The sequence below is a fragment of the Doryrhamphus excisus genome, linkage group LG18, assembly GCF_037039965.1.
Source record: "Doryrhamphus excisus strain RoL-2023G ecotype Guam linkage group LG18, RoL_Dexc_Guam_v1.1, whole genome shotgun sequence".
NCBI lineage: Eukaryota > Metazoa > Chordata > Actinopteri > Syngnathiformes > Syngnathidae > Doryrhamphus > Doryrhamphus excisus.
Window position 1 is genome coordinate 14,712,958 of NC_136374.1, and position 27,792 is coordinate 14,740,749.

General features: G+C 41.9%; 1 protein-coding gene across 4 annotated transcripts; it reads right to left on the bottom strand.

Moving 5' to 3' along the window:
- Positions 1–251: 251 nt before the first annotated feature.
- mtss1 (MTSS I-BAR domain containing 1) lies at positions 252–27,615 on the bottom strand. 4 transcript variants are annotated; one of them, XM_058055024.2, is made up of 15 exons: positions 26,909–27,615; positions 18,206–18,267; positions 15,435–15,508; positions 9,945–10,029; positions 9,550–9,641; positions 9,396–9,470; positions 6,248–6,405; positions 6,049–6,156; positions 5,869–5,966; positions 5,708–5,783; positions 5,332–5,508; positions 4,213–4,341; positions 3,974–4,124; positions 3,122–3,148; positions 252–2,728 (listed from the first exon to the last, which is right to left on the bottom strand). In XM_058055024.2, exons 1-15 carry the CDS (start codon positions 26,978–26,980, stop codon positions 1,755–1,757), a joined length of 2,358 nt encoding a protein of 785 aa, XP_057911007.2. In that variant the 5' UTR covers positions 26,981–27,615; the 3' UTR covers positions 252–1,754. The 4 variants fall into 4 exon arrangements, with proteins under 4 accessions (XP_057911007.2, XP_057911010.2, XP_057911008.2 ...); XM_058055027.2 differs by lacking the exon at positions 5,332–5,508; XM_058055025.2 differs by lacking the exon at positions 3,122–3,148.
- Positions 27,616–27,792: the final 177 nt, after the last annotated feature.

Below are 27,792 nucleotides of genomic sequence, written 5' to 3' on the forward strand. Positions count from 1 at the left end.
ACACTGACGTTACAGATAATGCTTGTACTTGTAGTTTTGTCTTTAACAATTATTAAACATTCTAGAAAGTATTTCAAACTACAAGCACCATACAGGTACACCTTCCTGTGCGCATCTTTGTAGAGGCATTTCAGGATCTCATTCAATGCAGATGAGATCTTGATTGACTAGAATCATCTTTACACAAAAAGCAACTTTTTTGCAGTAAACACGATGCGGATTTAAAAGGCTCAAAAGACGACACCAGTGGATTGATGAGCACTGTCAATATAATTATCTGGTCCCACAAGGAGCATGACAGCATCAAGAAGACTTAAAGAAGAAATAAAAAGTACATTCTGTTGGTTTGTGTCCTCCCAACATGTTTAAAGCTCTTATAAAAAAATTAAAATGCACGGCGGTTGCAGAGTGTCATCTGATGGTCAAATGCACAAAAACACAATGTGTACAGAAATTTCCGTAGACGTCTCAATCGGGATTATGTACAATCTGATCAAACATAGAAAATGTCAAAAAAATCAATCAGCAGTATGGAAAAGAAAGCCAGCAAAGTATTTCCCAGCATGCAACGGAGCCTTAACCACAGAAGGATGCTCCCAGTATGTCAGCATTTGAATCTATTATAAACTTCTTGTGGCAAAACATTAGACAAAATCCAAAACTAGAGTCCCGCCCACTGGATTGACAGCCAATCAAACCCACGGGTTGCTAAAATTAAACTGTCAAACAAAAAAAAAAGCAGCAACTTTCCTTAAAGCTAAACCTCACATGTGTTGCAGCAGAAAGACGTTTAATTTAGCATTTTAGAGTTTTCATACAGGTCCGTCTACTTGTCACTTGTACTAAAGAGTTCCAAATGTAGTTTCTCTTACTGTCAAAGTACAGCAAATGATGCTACAATCTCTACTTCCTGCTCTGTCATGTATTTTGACCAAAAGGACTCAACTACACAGTCAGCTGCTGAGCCAAGCGCGCCCTCTTGTGGTAAAACTGAGTACACACAATCCTATATAGACGTCAAAGCAAATGAGTTTTACATTTGGTGCTTGTAGAATTCAACCAGGGACCTGACTCACTTTGGTTCTATTTCTCATAGCCCGCTATGACATAAGCAAATAAAACTAAATTAAAATTAACAATAAAAAAACTGCTTTTCTAATGCCAATATGCTTCTGTCATTCGTTTTCCATTCCTCATCAGTAAGCTCATTGCTTACAGTAACTTATCTTGTTCCATCCAAAAACGCTGACTCAACATTCCAGAGGAAGTGTCTGTCCGAGGAGGCCTGGACAGCATCACACTTGCCCCCCTCCTGAATCCCACATTAGCATAAGCCTCATCCCTCAGTCATAAGAACAGCACCAGTTTGAGATGCGGCCAAACCAAAACACTTCCTATACAATTAACTCCACCTGTCCGGGAGTCTGGAAAATAGCGCATCAAACACACCCAGGCCAGCAGAGGATCTGACACATCTACAGCTTCCTTTCAGATATCGCCACAGGAAGTGACTCCTCACAAAAGTGTTTTTTTTGAGTCAACCCGTGGCCACAATCCAAAAGTAAACATGAAGCAATAAGTACGAAATAGCAAATGAAGGCAGCTAGAGATTATACTGAAGGAACAAAATGCGCACTGCACGACCTGACTTAAGCAAATAGACTTAGTTCCAGCAAGTAGTCCAAAGTTCGTGTTGAATGTCAAACGAGTCGACCACACAAGAAGAAGACAACCGGCGTCTCTATCGTCCAGCCTCAGTTGTGACTGCCAGGCGAGGGCAGTAGCGGGGCCGAGCGATCGTTGGTGAGGGTCCTTTTAAGCTTTACGCCCCTGATCAGGTTCAGCATGTCTCTTTCGCCCCTTTCGTGTGTCAGGACGTCCTGGTCCTGGTCTGGGATGGAGTGCGGAGCGACCTGGTTCTGAGCACTGTAATCCAGGCCAGAGTCCTCTCGCTGGGTAACGGGGGCCTGAAACTGGGCTTGATGCTGCTGCTGGAAGAGCTTCTGTTTGTGCTGCTGGTTCAGTTGCTGGTTCTGGGTCTGGGTCTGAAGCTGGCTCTGGAGTTGCTGTTCGTGATGAAACTGCTCAATGTGGATCTGCTGCTGGTGACGCTGCTGCTGGTTTAGTTGCTGGATGTGAAGATGTTGCTGGTACTGTCTCTGTTGCTGCTGCTTGGCAAAGCCGCCCTCGGGTGGCACGGATGGCACGGTGGGTACGGGCACAGGGATGGGCATCTGACCTGGCACCAGCTGGTAGTACGGGGAAGAGGAGGGCGGCAGGGCGCTGAGGCTCTGCGTCGAGGTGCAGAGTTTACTGTGACCCAAACCTCCCACTCCTACGGCGGAGGGGACAATGAAGACGTTCTCCTCGCTGCCGCCATTCCCCGCCACTGCTTTGAGAGGGACCTGCGGCGTGGAAATGGGGATGGGAACCCCTCCACTGATGGTGCCTCTGCGATATGCCGGCTTGGTTGACGGCTTGCGTCTGATTGTCGCCGTGTGGGACTGCAGGTGGTGGACAGACCCGCCCTTCAGTTCAGTGTCGGCCAATAGGCTGACAGTGGAGGCGGGACGCTTGGACTGAGCAAACTTCCTATACTGGAAACTGAGATCAGAGTTCCTTGGTATGGTCGAGGACTTGTCAAAATCCGATTGGCTGTTGCTGTGTGACAGGTGATTGAGGGAGATGGAGTCAGTGTCCCCATGGAGAGAAATGGACTCGTAGTCGACTGGAGACAGAAAGAAAAGGACACATGAGTGACAAGTGACTTGCTTGCTGAAAAATGACAGAAATTAATCAAGTCGGAATCCACTAAATTCTGTGGAACGGACAAAGGATGCACTGTTTGTTTGAAACCAGCAACGTAGCACAACCTCTGTTAATATTCTATTGGTGAAAAACACTATTCTAGAATCTGGGCACAGCCACAATACAGTCGTTAACTTGTATAACTGTGCTAACAGGTGACTTAAAACAATACAAGGATTTAAGATATCTACAAAGGGAATCAGTAGCAGACAAGGAGGGGAAGCAGAAAAGGATGCAAGTGGGAGTGAGATGTGCCCCCCCAAGTGAAGAGAGAAGGCATGCACAAAAGAGGAGAGTCAGTCAAGAGACCTACCATAGAGGTTAGGGTCTCTCTTTATAGCTGGAAAAAAAAGAGAGGAGGTTTAGCAGAGAAAGCAACTAAGAGAAAACAACCAATGCACAGCAAAACTGGAAGAAAATCGACTTCAGATGATGGGACAGGTGGATGGAATACTGGAAGATGTCAGAAGGGTGACTACACCAAGTGCCCCCGTCAAAGCATCACTTGCAGGAAATGTACTGAAGAAAGGATGTAAGGATGTATGTTTCCAGAGTGAAGCATTGAATCCAGAGAAGCTGCCCTGCAACGATGAGCTGAATAAATCATTAACAACCCTTATTAAACTAAACTAAAAATAAAACAAATTGCTAAAGTACAAATGCAATGGTTGTGCCATCAACCTGGGTAACCTCACTCTCACTTTATCACTCTGTGTTATAGCCTTACTGTATACGCTACTGACATATTGACAACAAATATTTTTTAGTTAGATAATATAGTTTTTTCTTTTTTTTAGTGTGACTGTCCCACACCAAATTCATTACTTTTTTTAACTACAGGTGGTCCTCACTTTTCAATGTTTCCTGTTTTGCGGCTATGCAGGCGTTGCATAATTTTAAAAAGTTAATTTTGGTCCAGTGGAAAAATACAATACATACATATACATGCAGGCACACTACCCACAATACTGGATGTCTATCTGCAGAGCTGCAAATAACTGCTATGTCTTAAATTATTACCCCCTCTGCTGGTTGCTGCTAAGTATTGAGGGGTATAGTGATGACGCCACACAACCTTGTTGGAATGAGATTAAATCATCCACAATCCACAGATAAGAAGAATGTGATAAATGCATTGATCTAATAGATGTCATGTGTGCTTCACCATGTGTGTGGATGGTGTCTTCAGAGCAGGACGGTGTGGTCGTCTGCGTGCTGTAACCGCTGGAGCAGTGCAGCGAGTCCCGGCTGCTCCGTGGGGCATCCGAATTCAACACGCCCAGAGTCAAGGCCAGCTGATCCCGTGCAGAGCAAGACTATTTGAGAGATGGGGTTTGGACAAACTTTTTGACTTTGATGTCCAAGTGACTTTAAGAGTGTTTTTTTTAAGAGTGTTTGCATTACCTTGCCGGATGCAGACATGGCACGAACCCTCTCCCCATGTTGAGTGTAAGCACTTTGAGGAGGGACGAGGAGGCCATTCTCACCTGCCGCTCCCATTACAGCGATCTGATTGGTGGAGCCGACTGCATCCTGTGACAGCAGAGACGTCAGTTTGAAGAGTGACAGTCACAGTGGGCATCATCACAGCTACTATACAAATATTCTTTCAAATAACATCCTGAGCGGTGAACATTCACATTATCCTGAAGCAGCATTACAGCACATCTTAGTAACATTACTAAGAAAATACACTTAACTCTATTTGATAAGTTTTGTGATGAGCCGAGTACTTTACAGAGTCATACAAACATTTTACTATTTCCCACATCATTATAGTGGCTTCATTCTTAATTAATCATCAGGTTAACATAATTTACTGAAAGATATGTTGCAACCCAAATAGAGCATGACATCTTACACCACCATGTGTAGCCATCATAACCACACCACCTTCTGAGAAGACATGTGAGTTGGACAGCAAGTATTAGAGTGGGGTTTTTTTTTTCAAAATGTGACAACCAACTATAATATGTGGTATTGCTGGTAATACTGCTGTCCAATGAAATGCACATATTTTGACATTTTTTTAAAAGGTCTTGTTATTATCTTAACTTTTCTTCAACTTTCAGCCACTATACATGGAAATACATTTCCTTACCTGGTGTGTCCTACTTTCATACTAATAATAACAGTAATAATAATTTATAGAATAAACTTATAAATTGTTGACAGCTTCAACACTAACAAATAACTGGTCATCACATCAGGTGTCACTCTGACAGTCACACAAATACTGACAACACAGCAGACAGGCAACAAGGCTCAAAGGCATCACAAAAAAAGGAGGCTAAAAATGTAACACAAATACAGCAAGTAAACTTATAAGGACACTAAATAAAACAATAGGATGGAGGGAATGAAAGCCAAATTGGGTTTCAAAGGGACTTCAAAGTAGACAATACTAGAGACACGTTGAGGAGTCAACCGATGAAACAGTACAACAATGACGAGATGCAATGAGGCGTCCGTCTAACACCGATGCACAAACACAACATGAGAGAGGAAATGAGTTTGCCTCACGGTGTTCATATCCCTGCGGCTCATGCGGCGGCCAAGTGCCGGGCGGCGACCGGGCCCAGAGGCGTAACCGCAGCGACTGCGGCCGCCCTGGCGGCCAAAGCGAGAAGGGGAGTTCCCTTCACTGAGGGACCGACCGCTTTCATCGCAGCCAATCATCAGAAAGGGGGAGGAACCGTGCTATATACACAGGAGAAAGTCAAAACGGTCCTTTTCAGCGTGACAGCCTTTTATTTTGGAGGGGCTTGGAAGCACTCGAGTGAAACAGAGCAGTGTGTGTGCCACTGAATGGGGCAGAATACAGTCTTGAAGTAGTAGTGTGATCTAAACAATTCGGGATATAGTGAAACACGTGTACAAAGTATACAGGCAGAGTTACCTGGATGTGCACTCCATCCACAGCAAAGCTGATGGAGTCCAATGAAGGAACATGCCTCACTGATCCAGACTGGTAGCTAAGACAGCACAACAACACAAAGAGTTACAATAAGTGTGTGTGCATGTAGAATTCACCCAATCAAAACACTCCTGACTCCTTACCTGCTGATGCTGCTCTTCCTGGACAGTGTGTTGCTAGGAGAGGCTGGAGGCGTCTGGTAGGTGTAGCTGAAGTCGGAACCTTTCAGATCCAAAATCACCTGAAAAAGGACACACAATAAAAAATATCCATTTGAAGTTGCAAATTTTATAAAAAGATGAGGTAAAAGAAGAGCAGGTTACCTGCTCGCTGGCTGGTGGGAGTTTATTGGGCTCAGCTGTCAAGATGGTGAGGTCTTCCAGGAGCGTCTGCAGGTGGGTCACCTCACCCAGCATGTTTATCTCATGATCCTAAATAGGAGAAAGCAGGTAGCAACAAGGTGACTAACACGTGTACTACTTCTTTAGTTAATAAAACCCTATTTATATACTATTGACTGACCAGCACGGGTTTCAGTATGCTAACAAAGCTGCAGTAGCGAGCTCTTTCTTCGACAAGAGCTCGGCACACTGCCCTCTTCTCCGTCTCCTCCAGAACAGCGTATCGCACGTTGACGTCCTGCAGTGCGCTGTCCAGCTGGCCACGCACTTCATCCTTGCCTACAGACGTGCGGCACAAGCAGGTGAAAGTGTTGTTAACGTTAAAATGTCCTACATGACCTTTATTGACAAAATATATTGATAAATCCAGTATGGCAAATACATTTCAAACCATGTGATATCATCAACCTTACATAAGTTCATTTGTATTAAATTCTACTTTAAAAGGATACTTGATAAAGGTTCAGACGTGTTGCTACCAACAGGGGGCAGTCAAGACTAGTGTTTACACATACAACAAACCCAGATGCCAAGTGTGAAGTTAATCTACAGTTTTTCTGACATTCAAATAATAAAGGAGCACACAAGAGTACATTCAGCCATGTTGTTTTGGTTATAAATAGTAAGTCCTAAGTAGTATTAAGCTTCCCTGATACTGATGCTGAGCTGCAAGGTAATGAGATGCCAAGGTCACCAGAGATCATAAAATTAGCTGCTGTCTTATTATGACAAGCACATTTCTTACCGCATTTGACAATATCAAAATGAAATCGGTATCATTCAAACTAGAAGGGACCAAGAAAAAGCACAAGTCAAACAGTCCCAAAAACCACACACACACACACACTCACAGAGCAGACATTGTGTCAGAAAGTTAAACTCAGCCAATGCGTGAGAGCACCGGTGGGTCAGCAGGATCATTTTCACACTACTAACAGAAGCTCAGTGTTGGCGTACTTATTATCTGCCCGACGTCTGGCCTCCATGGAAACACACAAGTAATGTACTGTATGGCTGTGGCTCCACCGCTGCAACGGCACGACGATGTGAACCAAGAAGAAATGTGACTAGGTTCCTTTACGAGCAGTCAACAGTTAAGATGAAGCCGCTGCGCTGAGATCCCACTCGTGGAAACAATAATGGGTTTGGTCCGCAATGTGTTGTATGTAGTAGACAATGCAGTAAACCGCATATTCAATCTCCCAGATAAAGACCGTAAACAGCATTGAACAGTCGAAGAACAAAAACACCAATAGCAAGAAGTCGTGCTTGGTAACCTCATTAGAAGCACTTTCTCTGGCCGTAAACCAGTTTGTTTGCATTCCTGACACACTCGCAGGGGTACAAGCTAGCCTGAGGCTGCCTTAAATCACATTCACCACATCACAACTATGCTGGACAGGCTCTACTCCACGGAGCTGACGTGACAAAACGGGACCGTCGTGGCAGCTTCACCAATTTTCACCGCTCAATAATGACATGGTGGGGGGTTCCTCAGGGGTCACAATGACCACTTCAGCATTTATCAATGTTTAAATTCAATTTCACACTAACACACGCTATGGACTGTGCCCATGAAATTTTGAAATGGATGTTCGTATTTTACTCATTAAAGGTTCAATGACCTGTGATGAAAAACTGATTTGGTTTCAATAGCCAAAAAAAGGACATGATTAGAAAAATCAATTTATTGATCTATTTATTTATCTTACAGCCATGTTTTACCTTGTTTTTTGTTTTACAAGTGAACAAAAGGCCTTGCTCAGAAACCTTTAAGTTTAATCCAAATAGAAGACAGTAGTCCACAAACCAGTGGGTGACTCTGCTGTGGTTCAGTCCACTTATTTCAAACGGCCTGTGCTTGGATAAATAACCATTATGCACGTCAATTAAATGCCAAACATTTATTTAGCTAAACCCCGCTGGACGCTGCTCTCTAACTGAAGTACCTTTGAGAATTTCCCTCTTCATAAAACAACTGCACTCAATGAAGGACAGATGAGGCAATACATTCTTAATAATTCTGACAGTAGTTTAATCTGACTAATTAAAATATACATAATTTGAATTAAGATGACAAACTATTCCTTCACATCCATATACAATAAGTTGGCAATCACCACATTTTGAGTGCGCTCCCTTGGCTCCTCCTATCATCTGCTTCTCGCTCCATGCAACTTGAGACACTGATCTGAAGTGGTTGCACACCACATAATGATAGAGCGTGTGCAGACACACACACACACACGTGCACCCAAAATCATGGAATGATTGGTAATTACATTTCACTGAGGCATACCCTACCAACTTATCGTGAATGAACTGAAGTGAACTGAGGCACAAAGGGTAAGAAATTGGACATTTGCATGCAAAACTTAAATATAACATAATTGCAGCAACAATTGCAGCCTCTCTAAAACGCAGTACAGTCAACGTGAAATGTATGACAACTATATCACTGGATTGGGCATTAAAGCCTGACTGGTAAATACTGCAAAGAGTAATTACTTGTTTTGTTCAGTATGCTCAGTCATATTTAAGCGGATGATGATTGATGGAATGTGTGTTTGTGCGAAGCCAAATGAGGAAAGAGAAAATAAACATGTTGAGAGATGTTAAAACCACGAGTGGAGCTTACCGTGGGAGGGTCTGAAGTGAGACTCATCGCTTATGTGATGTGTCTACACATATTGTATTTGGAATCGGGCTCGAGGAGGTGGTGCATGCGTGAATTTATGTCTGAACATGTGTGTGGGTGTTTCCCTTCCCTTCCCCTGCAAAGACCATATGAAAGGTTGCGCGCAGTCTTTTCCTGCCAAGGGGTAATCTTTGGGTTTGGGGGATGGCGTGGCCAGGTGCTACCATGACAACAACAGGGGTGTGTCGCTTGTACGCAGAGATTTAGCGCCATTGCGGTGTAAAATGCTACTTATTGCCTTGAAATGAAATGAATTATTGATAGATGTGTTTTATTTATCACAACTAAAAACCCACCTCTTTAAATCTGTTTTTAATGTCTAACTTTTTATACCTGACTGCTGTGCCCCGCCCCCCGCTTTTACTCATGTTTTAACTGTGTATTAACGAATGAATGTTGTATTTTAATGTATCTTTTACTCTGTTTATTTGCTTTTATTCAACTCCATTCTTCTGTAAAGTGTCTTTGAGTATTTTGAAAAGCGCTATACATATACAATGTATTATTATTATTATTATTATTATTATTATTATTAGTTGGCCCAAGGGGTGAATAACCTGTGATTTCTTACCTTTCTTCACCTTCTTTTGCAGTTTGACGGTGTCTGACGATTTTTTCTTGATGTCTGCTCTCGCCTTTTTGTACTCTGAATGAGAAAAACACGTCTTAGAAAGTTGTGTTTGCATTGTGTACATCGAATGCGTCTGCTTGGGACTCTGAGAAACCTTTTGCGTGATCTTTGTCCAGCTGACTCGCCGCTTTCCTCCACTCCTCCATCTTCAGCTCTAATGGTGTGATGAGACTTTCTGAGAGAGCTCTGGGGACGACGACAAATGTCTTGATGTTTATCTTGTTATTGTTTTTAATAGCAGAGCAGCCTTTCATAATGTAGTTTCATAACGCAGTTTTATGACTGACAGCTAATGTAAAGACAGCAAACAATAACACGCACACAAACTGCCTCTTAGATGAGCACGCTATGTCGGCTAAGAGTAATCATTAGACATTCCCACACTGAGATAAAAGCTGTCATCTGTCAAACCCCTCCTCGCCTTCCCTTCAGGTGCTTATACGCACGCCGCTACCGTCTGTTCGTGTGTTCATGTAAGTGTCTCCTTACGTGGTGAAGACTTTGAGTTTGGATTCGATGCTGCGGTGTCTCATGCACATTCTGGTTAACGCTGAACCAATCTCCTTGGTAGCGCCTGCAAGTAAATCAAAACAAAACATCATCACCAGAAGCTGGAAGTCGGCCAATAAAACCAGTTTAAGAATGAACTGCTGCTATTGAGGTTTCGTCCGATTAGTGAAGTGATAGTACTGCTAGTTGTGGTCACACATATTCATGGCTGTACAACTTCCTGTACAACCTCATATTAACTGGGCTTAACTGGCTCTTCATCTTCAGGTTCAGTTTAGTGTGTGTGTGCACGCACTTGGAGCCAGGTTTGATAAGGTGTGGCAAGGTGTGTTTGCTTTATTTGCCTTTCCCTCCCTGTTGCACTACCGTCAACGTCTTTAAACTGCAGGACCGCAGACATGTGTAACGCAACATTCTCCGAGTGTGTTCAAATCCTGTCTGGTAGTCTGGAAAACACATTTGGCACTTGAGGCAATTACGGTCACAAAGAATTTGATATCAGCAGTGGTGAGTCTATATACGGCAGTTCCGGTCTTAAGTCCACTATCTTCGTTTTAATGATGTTCTTCACAGTCTTTGTCATAGTAAAACAATACATATAGAATTCAAAGGGTTTTTTTTTTCCAAACTTTGTAGCGTGACTTTGCATGGGGCCAAGTGAGAAGACCTTACAGGACTACAGGACTCTGTCATTTTAGTTCATTGTAATCTGGATGGTCATTATAGCACTGATAAAACAGCACAAACATCAGAATCAGCTTTATCCACCATGTGCACAAGGAACTACACTTCAGTAGAACATTATTCTCTGGTATAAAGCGGCGGGGTGATCATCTGAAATCCGCTGTCACGTCCACATTCTTAGGCGGAACATGCATACAAGGATACAGTGGAGTCCATCAGATGTTCACAGTTCCAGAATTCCGCCAAAAAGGAGTAGGAAGAAGCAGAGTTTATTTAATCCTACCCCTTACTAATACAGTATCTACAATCACCAATTTTGTAATGACTTTTTTGCATATTGTGTACATGCAGCCAAGTGGTGATAAAAAAGAGAAGGCAGAAATCATTGACAATTTCAGACATTATTTTGACACTGCACGCTCTTTTTTTTCCTATGGAAAGGTTCAAGGAAAATAAGCTGCACTCGTCGTTTCTAACTTCCCTCCAACATCCAAAGTGGCGCCTCCCTGTGAGACACAGAACAAACTGTTCACCTTCCCCACTGAAGCCAGACTTTCCAGCCTCACTCTCCCACTACTAATAATGTGGCTCATTCAAAGGCAGTGTGTTTAGATCCGGGGTTGCTCCGCAGAAATCGGTTTGTCTGTGTCGGGTGTCTAATACAACATTTTCACCGTGACAACAGGCCAAGTGTGAAATAGCAACAACAGCGGCTCTCATCAGTCTTTCCGTCTTCTAATGACCCACTTATTGATTCATTGACCAGTTAGTTTCTTTACATGTGCCGTCCTTTAGCAAATACGAGTGACCTCAGGAAACTTCCATTATGACTAGTCAGCACCTCAGCGGGTCATCTTGTGATGTGTGTAAGCTTTGAAAGCCCCATGATACCAAAGACGTCAACTGTTCCTTGGTTGCCAGGGCGACAAAGTCACATGTGAACACCACAGAGAAGAAGAAGAAGGGGAACATGTTATTGAAATCAGCAGATTATTCTGTTACTCGCTTCTTTCTGTGTGTTGTCTGCCATCTGTACTGATCAGCAATCTCTTTTCATAGAGAACAGCTTTGAAAGCAAAAGGTCAGACTCTACATACATATTTCCTCATAAGCAATAGTGGAAACTGAATGACTCCAACTGAAGTCATCATATTTACGTTAAAATGGTGTATATGTAAGATTCCTTGAGTAAGTTGACTATTTGGATTACAAAAAACTTTGACGAATTGTCATTGTCAGACAAAAATGACAAAGATGACAAAAGAGAAGGAAAACAAAATTAAAAAAGAAAATGTTGAAAGTGCGTTTCTGAATAAACAGCAAGTTTAACACTAACGTGTATCAATTGTAACGCGATAGTGACATATAACAACAACACATCTTTGATGTTGCAACCGAAGACACACAGAATGTCGCGAAAAACCCGGCTGAAGCATAGTGAAATTAACATAGCTCAAATCAAGGAAATTAATGTTGTAACGTAGTAACATAACATTAGCCATGGAGACGGCTAGGTTTCTCTTAATTATGAATACTAGCCATGGTTTGTCCTTAAAGGTTAAAAGTGACTTCATACAGGTTTATTTAATCTGCACAAAGATACTACTGTGAGAGAAAATGGAAAATGAAAACATTTTAGCTCAGTAATCAGTAACTCGTCATTCCAGCAGAAAATACTGTGTAATGAAACACTGATGCAACCAGATATCCGGTTTTGATGCCGGAGGAAAACTCATGTATTGATAATAATCTACCATAAATGTTTATCTAAAAAATAAAAAATGAAATCAACTGGTTGTTCATTCTAAAGTGAAATGTTTTATTTTGTCTAGAGTATTTATAATTGCTCTTTAAACAAGCCAAAAAAAATTTTTTATCCGATTACTTGAATACACAGATACGTTATTAATCACCAAGAGAGAAATTAATCCAATACATTTGAAGTAGAAAACGCCATTATTAAAATCTTCAATAACTGAAGCCATGAACATACTATTGTCCACAAACAAAGAATGCCGACACACATGTTGCCTTTTTGGGGTCCACAATATCCAGGGAAAAGTGTTGACCTTGTTGAAGTCAGCTGTTGTCTTATTTGTCTCAAGTGTACTGAATATACCCACACAAAGCAGCTGACAGCTAAAGTAGTGTATGACAGAATGGAGGGGGAGGAGGCAGCTGTCACAACACAGGTGGGGGAATGCGCTTGGTCAAACATGTATACATGTGTAAAAGCCCCCATTATCTCAACTAACACTTAGTTAACTACTAACAGATGGCAATAGTTGCGTTTCCAAGCGGGGCTAAACCAGATCAGCCCCCAGCACACGGTGTCCGCAGCGCCGAACTGAACTGTGAAGCCCACTTTTCAGGGTGACAACCGTCATGTCAAAGACTGATATTGTTTAAATGACACTGAACGAAGGTTGAGTCAGATCTTCATGTTGCAGATGTTATCTATTTGACCCTGCGGCCATGTTTATTTGCCTTGAATGTTGAATCAATCCAAATCTATCTGGCAGATGCAGCTAGAGAAACTCTGTACACCGAAGTTGCTGTAATGGCCTGACGTGAAAACGGGGACAGAAACTACCAACACTTCCACATACCCTAAAGAAGGGGACGCCAACTCGTAGATCATGATGGAACCACACAATCTTTGGGACTTCCTTATTCAATAGTTATTGTAAATTACTATCCTTATATGTTTGTATTTACTGCAGGTACTTCATGTTTTTCATGCCAGGCTCCTTTGCATGCCGTACATCTTGCCAAGGTTGACAGCCGAGAGCAGGGACCGTGGGCTCAAAAAGGTTGGTGACCCCTGACCTACAGTATTATTAGCCTTACAGTCTTAAGACATTTCTTGTCACCATAAGGTGCAGCTTTGACAAGCTAATACCGCTCCTGCTCATAACGCTACAACTACAGAACTTACCGTTAGATCCACGAGCACAATTCAAGGTCCGCACATCACACTGTGCTTTTGAATAGTTAACATTGTAGTACAGCATGTGACTGTTTGCACGGCAATAAATCAATAGATGAATCAGCCACTGTAATGCACAACATTATTATAAGATGACTGTATTGGTAACAAAAATGGAAGGCGTGTTTTGGATCGTTTCATTTATAGCGTACTATGCTAAAGCAAAAGGAAAAAAAACAATACATAATCACTTTGGAGAAAGGCATGGAGGACCTCTGAGTTAGCTGTGTAACAAGATCACAACAGTAAACATGTCATAAATTTACATCGGCCTGCCAATCATTTCTTGCTCTTCTATGATACTGACTCAGTGGAACAGCAACAAAGTCTCAATTTTTCATTTGTACGTCTCTATCTTGGTTAATTCCATATTTACGTTGAGGTTGATGGGCCCATCTTGTGATGTGAAACCTTGTGGTGATATTTCTTCAGAGAAGCCTCCCGTGATCACACATGTTGTGTACAATGTGACTTGGAAGTGCCTGAAGTCGATGTGTTCACATAAACATTATAATTTCAAAAAAAAAAAAGACTCCACTGTTCAGTGCTCTTAATGGCAGAGGTTTATGATCCTCTGCATAGATAACTGCATTTAGGTCCTCCCAACTAGAGCATCACGCGGACGCCAGAATCCATTGGCTTTCATAAGCAAAATTATGAAAAATCAAGTCTCATTTCGGGGAAAGTAAAAGCAAATTTCTCAATTTTCGTCGGTAGAAGCCTGTCAATCAAGGGCAGGCATGACACAGCAGGTCTGCTGCTGCTTCCAAGGATGGGAGCGGCCGTGATTCCCTCCCATGTGACACATTTCCCTTTAATACCAACAGCATTCAGCTCTTACATAATCGTAGCAATCGTCTTAAAAGCCCAGAGCAACTGTAGCACTGAGATGCCTGCACTGCCATGGATTTATATACAAATATATAGTTCTCTGATTGATCGGCCACCCGTCAATATCTTTCTGTAAAAATAAAAAAAACATCGATCATCGTATGAAATCCTACGTCTGCTGTGCCATGTATGGCTGCCAACAAAATGACACACCTCTTATTGAGCTTGCTGCGGGTTACACCAGTCGATGCCAACATGTTTGATCACAACCTTAACAAACCTATGACAGTTTTGCATCTTTGTTTACATGCTTTGCCTCGCTGTCACTGGCTGTACTGGCTGACTGGAAGGTAACTAGTTATTAGCCTGGCTTCTAGTCTGCAGAGAGAGTGCAGCATGATTGCACATGATGGTTAACTTTTTCTATACTTATTATATTGGCATATATATCGTATATATCGATCTTAAACCTAAATATATCGGGATATGAGTTCTGGTCCATATCGCCCAGCCCTACTACAAATTTTTTCAAGTGGCAGTGAACAACTTAACTGTCTTGTTGTCGTGATTCTAATTATGTCCTGTCTTCTAAACACTTTGCCGCCATTTATTGAACATAAACATTGTGTGTGCAGCCTAATGATGGTGATGCTATCTCAGGAGTCTCCTAGCTCGCCAGATAGTTTTCGCTCACCAAAGATTTTCTTCAACTCAGTTTTTATTCTATCTGTTGGATTCAGATTTATTGTCTTCATTCAATGACAAATGACCACAAAACATAAACAATGGCCTCCTTGGTAAATAGTAAAAGCAGTGCACAATTTAAATGTTTCCAGTCACAAGTAGTTGGAGAGACACTTGCAACCTCGACACTGAATTTACAAAGCAATGCTCTGTAACAGAACACCAATGCTTATGGAAAACAAACAAATCACACACATGCAGAGAGTTGTAGTTTTCTTTACCTCTGGCTCCCATCGCCATGTCTGCTACCTTTTGAAAGGCATCCAGGAATGCTCCGGTCATCAGGATGGTCGTCCTGAATCGGAGACACGTCATTAGTTGCACAAACAAAAATCGGGGACAGTAATCGCAACCTCGTTTCACACTGAAATGCTGTCGGATTTCTAAATGATTAAAAAAAAAAAACTTTACTTACCAAACTACATCAAACAAGCAAAGATATTTTACTCAAGTATTTGCAATACAGGCTGCACGGCGGCATTGATTCCTGTTTTAACAAGTGAGTACCCATTTGGAGTATCATAAAATACATGTAAGAAGTATTAATATCCTTAGAAATAACTAAGGTCTATTTCTCTGTATTGATGTGATACATAAGAATAAGAACAAATTCTATGTCCGTTTTCACTGATGCAATGTAAAAAGATTCCGCTGAGGAAGGCTTAATGGAGAAGACATTGCTTGCACGTCTCATTCATTGATTCCTGTTTTAACAGGCCATTACGCCATCCACAAACAGCAGAACTATAATCCCTTCACGGGATCTCAGAGGTCACACAATGCATTGATGCGGGCTGACACAGCTGATTCGTTTGTGTTTGGGAACAATTATTTGGAAATAATGGGGAAAATTCTGTCAACAGTGACCATCATGAAATCTTTAGTACCAATTATACAAGAATAAAAAGAAGTCAACGCAGTAAACAAGTGACAAAGCCAACAATAAAGCTGGACAAAAATTATTATAAATTACACCATTTATTTGCCTGTTCCTTTTAGACAGAACCCAGCATCTGACAAAACGCAGACATTGCCAACAAAGCATGCAACCACCACGCAAGCACCGAGAGTGCTGTGAAATTTACAAGTTACACTCAGCAAAAACATAAATGCAGCACTTTGATCCCATTTGTCATGAGCTGAACACAAAGATCTAAATGTTTTGCTATGCATGCAAAATATTGTTCACCAATAAAGTATGTCTAAATTAGGGATGACGTTGTCACAAAAAATACGATGATGCAAGAACTGCACGTCAATGCGTCACTCAGAATTTTTTTTAAAAATGGCGGCGGTCGCCGCAGCATTACCTCGCAGCGAGTCGGGGGGTACGAAAAAAGATCTCGCAATAGGATGTCAAAAGTATGGGAGTATGATTCGTTGGTCGGTGACCTGTGCAAAATGGAGATAGCGTACCATAAAAGCACTACCGTGATGCACCAGCACCTGGGAGCTGCTTGTGTGGCGGAAAAGACACCGTACGTTTTCAACTTTTTTTTCTTTCCTTGTTTGCAATGATTAACCCCGTCATTCATCCAAACCGCACCACGTAACTTGTGCTCCAGCCTTGCACACACAGGGCATGTGCCCACTCAAACACACGCCTGAGCAGACCCACACTCACGGAGTGTGTGTGTATTGGTTTTATTCATGGAGATGAATTAGCTTTAATTGCTATATATCAGAATGGTTGTTTGTCTATATGTGCCCTGTGATTGGCTGGCGACCAGTCCAGGGTGTACCCCGCCTCTCGCCCAAAGACAGCTGGGATAGGCTCCAGCACCCCCGCGACCCTCGTGAGGAAAAGCGGTAGAAAATGAATGAATGAATGAATGCTATATATCAAATAATGGGGAGATAGTCGAATAGAAATCGAATCAAATCGGTTTTAAAAATGAATCTTTAGATTAATCTATTAATCAAAAAAAACATTTTTTAAAGATTAATCGATTACAAAAATAATTGTTTAACCCAGCCCTAGTCTATCCATCTCAAAGGTGTGGCGTATCGAGATGCTGATGAGACAGCAACGGTGTGCCTTAGGTTAGCCACTCTACAAGGTGCAATCTACAGATGCTACGTAATCATGTGATGGTCCTTAATGTAATTTGTGAACCACGTCCAAAACAAATAAACCATACCACACCAAATTTGGACCTACAACAACGTAACAAAAACACGCAATCGACTAAATTAACACGGCGACAGGACAATCACAGAAAGTTGCTGGAGACATAAACATACACCCCTCCACCAACCCAACTCTTTCTCTGACGCAGTCATTGGACACCTGACTGGTAAAAGCCACATGACAGACCAGTGACCCTCAATGGCCAGTTCAGCAATGCAACTTGAAACCCTCTGAAGCCACATCATTATCATCATCAATGGACCTATTGTCTGACTGTGTCTATGTACGAGTGTATATGTGTGTGTGTGTGCATGAGCATACACACGTGCACGGCCATTACTCTTGTAAACTTAGCCAAGAAGATCAGATGACACAGAGTGTGGGTAGCAAGCTTTTATGTAGTGGTTAAAAAGGACACCAAAATGTTTGATTTCACCGTATCGGTTGAACTACAGCAATGAGTTTCGGATGGATTATTTCACCGAATATTCAACGCTATTACATTTATGTCTGTGAATATTCGCATTCATTCATGTCATTGCATTATTCTCAGCAACCTGAACAGTACAAGTAAATACACTGAAAATGAAAAATGTTAACTTCTCTATGAAATGGCCAACAACCTGTCAACATGATACAATTAAAGGACCGAGGCTGCGGCTCGTTTAACATTCAGTGTCGCTAGTCCAGCCCAAAAACGTCTGACCTTGTGGTCCGAGTGCCAAAGCCTGCAGAACCAGATTCTTTGTTGTTCATCTTTGAAGAACGACTGAATGGTTGGCGGTGTAGGGCTGCTAAATAATGTATGCTTTCATTTGGTTTATATTGTCTGCTGAAATGTGTGAGTGCGCTGTGTTTTACCTGAGCTGCGACTGAAGTTTGACTCCTTTGGTGACAAAGTCCTCCCATGTGGGATAACTGGCCTGCAGAAACACAAACATCAGCACATGTTTACATTCAGGGATTAGAATCAGGATAATGCTTCTAATCTGCACCTATACCTTTAGAATATATAAATTAATAAACGAATAAGGAAGCAGAGCATATAACCTGGTTGGGGATGAAAAACAATAAAAGGGTCATATGCATGTGGAGAGTAGGGCCTGATTAAATCTGTTTTATTTTTTCCTAAATTTAGTTTTATATCATTTTTATCAAATTTTGCCAAGTAACTGAGAAATAGATATAGCCTGGCTAACTTTTATAACGCGATGTCAGTCTCTCCACATTACAACATCTTCGACAAACTGTTAATGCCTGTGCTCGTCATTAAGGAAGATATAGTCAAAGATTGTCAAGATAGCCAGACTAGCGTACACACAACCACATGAGCGTGCTAAACTAAGCTAACAAATGCGCTGTAAGAGGAGATTCCGCCAACTTTGATTCCAAGCAAAAGTAATCCCTTTGCAATTGTTATTCCGTGTTGTAGTAGGAAAGTAGACTTTGATCAGGAAGAGGCTGTGATAGTTCAGAGTGTTGTCATCTGGAAAATGGCCTTCCTTGAGGGTGTAAAACCCCATTTGTCTCACAGCAGCTGATTGATAACGTAATCCAAGGCTGCTTTGTACCGCAGGCACTGAGAGCAGAGACTATTTGGCCGGGGCTCTGAAGTGAGGTCCAGCAGAACTACTATCAAGCCCTGTTTTTCCCTACCTGACCTCGGCTGGCTCTGCTTGCAGGTCAGCTGGTGAGAATACAGATTTAAGACTTACCACTCGGCTGTTAGCCTCTCAGCTCCAAACTACTAAAGCCGGCACTTTGCTTTAGTGCTAGCCAAGGGTGAATGTAGCATGAAGCAGTTTTTCGCTGAACACTACAAACAATTGGCAACCTACTGGTACCATATCCCGGGTCTCTTGAGGCTGTGAGGATTTGCCTACAGAACTTTGCTTCGAGAATGGAGGCTTCAAAAGCCACAAAAAAATAGAACAAGCGTAAACCAAGGTTGCGAAACGCCATAGTACCTAGTTTTTAAATATGATGCGGTTTAGCAAAGCGCTGCTGGCTATCAGCTGATACTAACGCTGGGCCAAAACCCAAGTTTATCACAAGAAAACTCTTACTGTATCATTACAGAGCAGCAAAGCTTCATGTCAAATGATGCAAAGTTGGCACCACATTTGATGAATCAACAATATTTATTTGTCTCACATTCCCTTTCCACTTCTCACCTAACTTTTACATTCTACGAGGGTTTACTGCAACTGCCAGGAATGTAACATCCATTTACAGACGGTGCAGCACTGTGATGGGACCTGCACTGTGAAGCTGAGGTCACTGGCATGCTTGAGTGTGTTCCCGAATATTGATGCAAAAATACTGAAAATGTATGTAAGTTATTGGGTAAAGCATTTACCAATCTACCTGAAATGTCCACTGTTTTACTCTACAAACTGACTGCAAACTACCCACCTTGGTTCATCTACCATGTAACCCTGAACAGCATAAACTGTGTAGAAAATGTATGGATGGGTTTTGAAGTATAATTGCTTTTAGGCATGACTGTAAACTCTGGACTATGAAGTGCGCCTGAATGTAAGCAAATATTGTGCGACTATAGGCCACACTTATCTGTAAGTTGCAAGAGTCCATGTTAACACTGGATATTTACACAGAAATATACATAACAAACATTGCAATCCTACCACCACTCAATGTTCCCAGTGTCACGTGTTAGCGCTTTCTGGGACGTAAGACCCTTTTTTTCCATCATTTTTTCCAACAGCTGCCTCAGTCCATGCAGAAGCTGTTGTGATTCTACAAATACACTTGATCAGTTTTTTGGCAACAGCTAATAATAAACCAGTGTACCACCCTAAAACTGTACATGTACTGACATCCACTCGTACCACAACAGTAGCTCTGCGTACAGAGGATATTCAAAGCTGTTATCAGACCGCCAACAAGCTTATGGTTCACTATTAATTACTTCAGTCTGTGTGTCTGCAGCCACCTGCCGCCAGCCTCTCCAGAATGACCTCCATAATCGGTCTTTACTCTAGTGACCATCAAAAAACGGAGAGGTGACATCGGAGGAAAGTGACAATGACGCCCTGCTGACCTTCCTGGAGGCGCGATCTTATTTATCTGCTCGGTAGAGCAGTCGGCCAGCGTACTATCTGGTGATTTACTCATTACAGAAAAGGAGCCAAGGCAAAAATGAACTCTGTCATAAATTCACTGTTTCAGAAACCAGGCGGTAAATCATCCTTGAACAGTTCAACGTCCCTCCAGATCTTGAGACAGTCAACCATATTGTTTCTGACACATTGTAGGAAATATATAAAGTTCAGGGAGCGTTACAGCCAGGGAGTGTAAAGGACAGAAAGGGATACAGAGGAGGAAAGACCAGGAGGATCGGGAAAACGTGGGTGGGAAAGAAATCGGTGTGGCTGTTCAAGCGTTCTAGCAGGTTGAAAGTTTGTTTGAACAGCCCTGACTGAGTCACAGAAGATAAAGAAGGAGAAAGCAGACAGCTGACAGGTTAATGGTTTGTTCAGTGAAGGTCATGTATGGAAGAACCCGTGTTTACTGCAAAATGATCAGCTTGTTAATTGGCCACACTCAAGAACACAAGAAGTGCATAGGACTGTCGACTCAGCTGTAGACTCATATTGTGTGGGAGTCAGACTCAATATATACTTTGTCTTGTCCAGTTTATTTACAACAACCAGTGTTATACAACATTTATATGACACATACCTGTCTTTGTTTTTGACAAATCTGGTCATTTGGAACATCTATTAGAGCAATAAATGGCTGAGCCCAGGACATGTTTACAATGCAATGTTTCTGGATTCTGCTCACCATCATGGCGGCCAACCCCGCACAGTCTTCATCAATTCAAGTGCCCTTGACCACATTGCCATTGTCCATCTCAGCACTGCTGAAATTCAGGGCTTCCACTAAATCACCACGGCAAAATATATAATTGGTAATGGTTGTAGTAATAAATGACACAAGTGTAGGGTAGATCTTCTGCATGGTCTGTATGCAAATGAGGTCCCACAAACTAATCTCGGCTTTGATGCGACCGTACGCATCAAGATCACAGTGGAAAAAGGATCATCTGAATCCCTGTGGCACTGAATCCTGGTTTTACAAGTCAAGTCACATGATCCTCACAGAGGATTCCGTTTGTTCCATCCACTTTGTGGCTTCCATTCACTCGTTCGCTCAAACTGAAGTCAACTGTAAACCGTACAATTTTGACTGAACGTTGACTGAAACAGAGGCAAGGAATTACACAACATGGAGGTTCTAATTGTGTGTGAATGCTCAACAGTATGGCATGAATAATTTACTAACTGCGTTGCTGTTAGCAAGCAAGTAATTTAATACTTAAGTATTTATTAAAGGAAAGTTTTAATTAAAGTAGTTATATAGTAGATTGGTTCCTAACTGCTTCACAGACTGCTGCAGTTGTGAACAAACGGTTCGCCAAAGACTCCAGAAGTGGTATACGATACCGTGCACTCGTGCAGTACATGTACTATGAGGAAATGTGACATGGAAACCCCAATCAAACACCATGGCCCTAAAAAAAACAGCCACAACAGAAATTGCGTTTATGGGACTAATATCCAACCATGCAGTTAAAAGCTTCAATTTGCACAAACGACCAACTGACACTACACTGGATATGTACTATATGCAAAACCACTTCCAAAATCTACAAGCCACAGTCTTTAAGCTGGTGTGTGTGTGTGTGTGTGTGTGTGTGTGTGTGTGTGTGAGTGTGTGTTTCATAGAGCCACACCCTCCACTGAGCGTCACTCACCCGTATCACTACCTGTTGACTCATGTGCATCCATCCCTCTCTCCTTCCTCCCCATGTGTACTCCGGAATGTCATGTGGCTTTTTTTGCAACACATATTTAGTGAGCTGTTGTTTGACAGAGATTAACTTCCTTTTACTCTTTAAAAAAACGACAGCTGCATGAATCTTTTTTGCTTCTCTAGAAAATGAGCAATGTCATCGGTTTACCAAAGCATGGTTATCAATCACAGCTTTACCGTAATTTTAATTTGAAACTGAAATTGAGTAACTCAATGTGCAAATTTGAGTCCAATTTTCACGCCTAGTCCTGGTGCCTTTCAGCTGTAGCGTTTTAGTATCCTTGTTAAAACACATAGCTCCTGTAATAGTATTTTACTTGTCGTAGTCCATGAACGCTCTTGTTTTTATTTATCGTGCGATTAATTGATTTGTTCTTTATCATGACAAATCTAAGCAGATATCTTATTTACTATACCAAAATTACACACTCTGTACTAGTAAAATAAGTGTAAAATATAGAAACTACATTTAAAAAAAAATAACAAAAAAACATTAATATGGAATAAAAAGGAATTTGTGAAAAAAATGAAACCGATTTCATAGGACCCTATATAATTCAGTCTTGATTAGCTTTTTGCTGCCCTGTTCTTGCCAGTTAACTCTTCTCCACATCTCCACATCTCCAAATCTCGTCACATGTGGCGTCACGAGATCTTGTGACAGCCCGAGCACGCACACGGTTTCAATTTCTGTTGCCAGGCGGAGAGGAAGAGGAAGCAAGGGCTGCTGTTGTTTGGCGCAACATTTTCCTTTCATGTAAACAGTTAACAAGAAGAAAACCACTAATTGAATCCTCGTGAAGCAGTGGAATGACGCTGGGGAGAACGGTGTGTGGGGGGGAGTAAGCAGATGTCTGCACAAGGACGGAGGAGAGGGTGAAGGAGACGAGAGAGGGATGGCCAGAGGAGTGAAAAAGGTCACTGCTGATGTGGCCGAGAGGCTGATCAATAAGACGTCTCCTGTGCTTCCCAAGAGGCCCAGCTGATAAGTACTGATACGACCACATCAACCGTCTTTGGCCGATGTGTCAAAAGCATTTGGCAGAGAACTGTAAATGGTAAACGCTACAATGCTCCGGAACGATCGGTCCTTTTTCAGCTTGTTTAGCTGCAGGGCATTTCTGCTTGTCCCGTTACGTCATATTAGAACAAACTGAATTGGCCGCATGCAGCTATTTGCAAGCGCTACTGTCTTCTCCTGGCCCCTTTGCATGTTTACCGTTTTAATCTCCAAAGACCTGACTATAACTATCACATCATCTGAAGGTTTGAAAAAGTCATTTAACATCCAGTTTTAATTGCACTATCAGAGACTATAAATAGACTTTTTTTTTTTAAGTGTAGTCCTGGACGTTCCTTCTCAGGACAATTCTGAAAGCAAAAACATTTGAAAAGGGGTATCAAAGATATTTTTTGCATGCGATTTTTGCATGTTCATGTCGTTTTGTTTCATTATGTTTCATTATGTTTCACAGTGTTTCCCAGCAGCCATTGAAAGCACCATAGTTGTGTTCAGAGACAAAGAGTTACATACTTTGTCCGATGCTGCCATAAATAGACTTACATTTTCCCCCATACATCGGTTCCAAATGTTGATGTTTTCATTCTTAATGATGCTTATTAAACTAGCTCATTAGTACATTAATGTCAACTCCTGGGCTGAAGTGTGGAGCAAGAGTTTGGAAGAAACAATTACCGTATTTTCTGGACTATAAGTCACTCCGGAGTATAAGTCGCACAAAGCCAAAAATGCCTAATTCGGTAGAAAAAAACACACTGGAGTATAAGTCACATTTTTTGCGGGTAATTTATTTTAACGTCTTGACCAACACAGACATTACGTCCTCTTGGAAGGCAAGTTCTAACAATAAAAGAATAGAGAACAGGCTGAATAGGTGTAAGATATGCTAACACAATGCTTATTCAGCTACACAAAAAATAAACATGAACAGAAAAGGTGTCCAGTGTTTATGTAACAAACAGTTTTTTTTTTCATATAAGTCGCTCTGGAGTATAAGTTGCAGGAACAGCCAACCTATGAAAAAAAGTGTGACTTATAGTCCGTAAAATACGGTATTCAAAATTAGTCTGATGACATAAAAAGTAAACTTTCCATCCCTTTAAGACGCAGCACTGCTCCGGCTAAGGGATTGTACACACGCCGGAGGTGCATGGACTTTCACTGACTTGGCTCTGCACGCCCACAAACTGTTGCCCGTGTCCAAACACTCAGGTGTAGACATTCAAGGATGCACACCCGATGTCTACACGCCACACAATGCCCGCACGCTACACGTCTTGACACACGGGTATGGATACATGTTGAGCACAGCGACTAGCCCGGCATCACAAATATCAAGTGACTTTTGGTGCTTTTGGTCTACGGCAGCTTGTAGAGTTGTACAGTTGTACTGTAGCTGCAGCGTGTGACTGACTTATTCCGAGTGAAAGCCCCTAACAAGCAGGTCACATCGCCCCGAGGAGAGATTTATCCAACAGAAACACAGATTAATTAGACATGGCGTCCATGCATGCCAGTCAGACAGATGGCAGGAGTGCCCTTGTTGGGTTACTGCCACGGCAGCCTAAAAAAAAAAAAATAAAACACCAGGAAGTGATGCCACGAGGTGTGAATCACACACACCTCTTCCCAGTTATCTTCCAGTACATGTGACTCATGTGAACGTCTCACAACACAAGTTCTATCAGGTAAGCAACTAATTGTTTTACTTCTGAACGAAACTTGAACGGCTTCATTTCCTTCCTTTGTCTTGCAGATTGGCCCATCTGACAGCTCCCAGGCGGGGACGTCAGGCTGGGCTTTTTGCAAATGAGAAACACGGCCGATAATGTCGCTTTAAAGCACGCCCGCGCTGGTGCGAATATCGGTGAGTCACGAGAGGATGGGCTCTTACGCAACAGTGCCCGGTTTCTCAAAACTGAAATGTTATCTGAGTCATTATCATGTCCCAATCAAGAGAACACAAACCAACAATGAGACGTCACGTGCCCAATTGGCTGGATGCTTCCATTTCTTTGTGAAAGATTGTCACAGGGATATTCCATTGAATCTCAATCCGTGGATGCTAAGGTAAAGCTAAAAAAGTAACCAGCTAAGTCCCAAAACTCTTGTTCGGATTCTGGCAAACTTTAATGAGTTTGATTGTGGTGAAAAGCAGACGGGCGGAAACAAACATCAAAAGGCGGTCAAAGCCACCCGATCCAACCTTGTTAGCCCCCCTCCCCAAGCCTATTTTTTCACATGGCAAACTCATTCATGATAGCCGGACATGATCTGAACATATTATTGTGGGAATTATGAGAAATTCTTGTCTACGATTTCAAGGACAAAATGTTGAATTTAGTCGGGACATCCAGGCCAACGATGTTCACTGCCCCCCCCAAAAAAATCCCCACTTTATCCAGTCATTATTTGCACTATGACCCATTGATCATTGCACTAAAATTAATATATCTGCTCCTGCAGATGCTCCTGTGCAATACTATGTGTATATTTTGGATATCCTGTATATATCTTGTATATATCTTGTTAAATTGTCTTTTTACTCTACTTTATATACTTTTTTTGTTTTTTAAACTTGACTACTGCACTGAAAAGAGAAGCTCTCCAATTTCGTTGTACATCTTGTACAGTAAACCTCGGATATATCGGATTCAATTGTTCCCACTGGTTTTGTCTGATATAAGCGAAATCCGTTATATGCGTATACCGGAAAATGTCCGATTTTATCCATTATAAAAAGGCACTTCCTTGACTATGGTTCCAATGTACCTGGATTGGGCAATGAAAAGAGACGTAAGGTAATGAGAATTTAACTTTATTGGACTCTGAGCATAACAAATTGTTAATTAAGCTAGGCCCTGTTACGCCCGTCAGGCCTACGTTATTTCCAATAGTGAGGTTAAGATCTCATTCACTGCTGTGCTAGTATTATTGACGTCACTCACTTTTATATTTGTCCTAAATCTGGAGCCAGGAGAAAGACACGATGCGGCCATCCGTTATATGCCAGGGAAATTGGAACGGGACTGGAGATTTTGTCCGAAATAGGTGAAATCCGTTATAAAAAATCTGATATATGCAATGAATTTTTATTGGAAATGCATTACAGAAAAATTGGTTCTTTTTTATCTGTCCGTTGTGAGCGAATTTCCGATATATCCGAGTCCGATATATCCGAGGTTTACTGTATAATGACAATAAAGGCCATTCCATTCCATTCCATCAACCAAATCTAACCCATTCGATGTCAAAACAATCACCCTATTCTGGGGATCCATGTTTGACATTCAAAAAAAAATGTAATTCCATATTTTCCAGCCCAAAGATTCAACAGCTGGGGAACAGTTCCCTGTGCTAAACGTTGAACTCATTCAGGCTACTAATTTTTTACACGCAAATAATTCCTATTTTCCCCCACAACTGTACGTCAAAGTCTTTTTGATACGGACAATGTTTTTTCCTACATTTCTCAACCCATTAAAACATTCAAACATGACAAGATCCAGCTGATCCAGAACATCCTAATTTAAATAATCCAGATTCCCTTTTCTTGCAATTTGTTTAGAAGTTGGATTCTGTCTTTCATTTGTTTCACAGTAAGCCTCCTTCCCCAGAGCATATAATCCCGACTATGTGACTTTTTTGTGTACTTTGTGGAGTTTAGTACCCATGCCAGGCAGAGAGGACTTGAACGTTACCTTCATGTCGTTCATGATGAGCTGGAAGAGCCCTCCCAAGGCGCTGCATTCCTTCTCTATGCCCGCATCCATTTTCCGTTGGTGTGTGGGGGGGAAATCCTCCAGAAACTTTTCACTCTTAACAAAGTAGTTTTTAACTACTCCAACTGAGCCAAGTTTTTGTGAAATGCTTACAAAAACTCTTTTGAGGTCAAAGTCCAGCTTTAAAAAAAAAAAACGAAATCTATAGTAACGGAAAAAAAAAAAACACCGTGGAGCAAAGTGGCTTTAGTCAGCCGATGCTACCGGCCGGCCAACTTGATGAATATCCCAGAAAACACCACATCGCGACGGAATTAATAAACAGCTTATCGGAGGAAAGTGTTTTTTGGTTTAAAAGTTGTCCCCAAAGAAGACTTTAGTCGCTGGAAAGCGACGGAAGAAGCATAACCGCAGCTAGCTAACACGGCTACGTAGGCGAGCCTGAAAGTCCGCTAGCAACCTGTAAACTATGAATGTGTTTGTACACAGCCCGTTATCAACAGTCGCCTAAGTCACTCGTACGGCTCTCGTCCGGTACTCGACCGCCTTCGTCACCGTCTCCTGGTGGATACAGGACACATTTGACGTTGCTTTATGATGACTTATTTTTTTGACGCCTCCAGTTCTCCAGTGTCTCCAACAGGGAGTCCTCACCTCAAGTGAGAGTGTCCTCAAAGCTCAACCCCGCTGCTGTTGACTAACCTCATATCCGGTATGGATTTCACAATCAAAGTCTTTCATTGCATCATGGGAAATTATTTTCCTCATTGAGCGTCATAATGTGTCTCTTTGTCGTGAATAGATTAGTTTATTTCCGTTTTGTATTGTGTCATTCAACCCTATTGTTTACAAATGAGGACTGA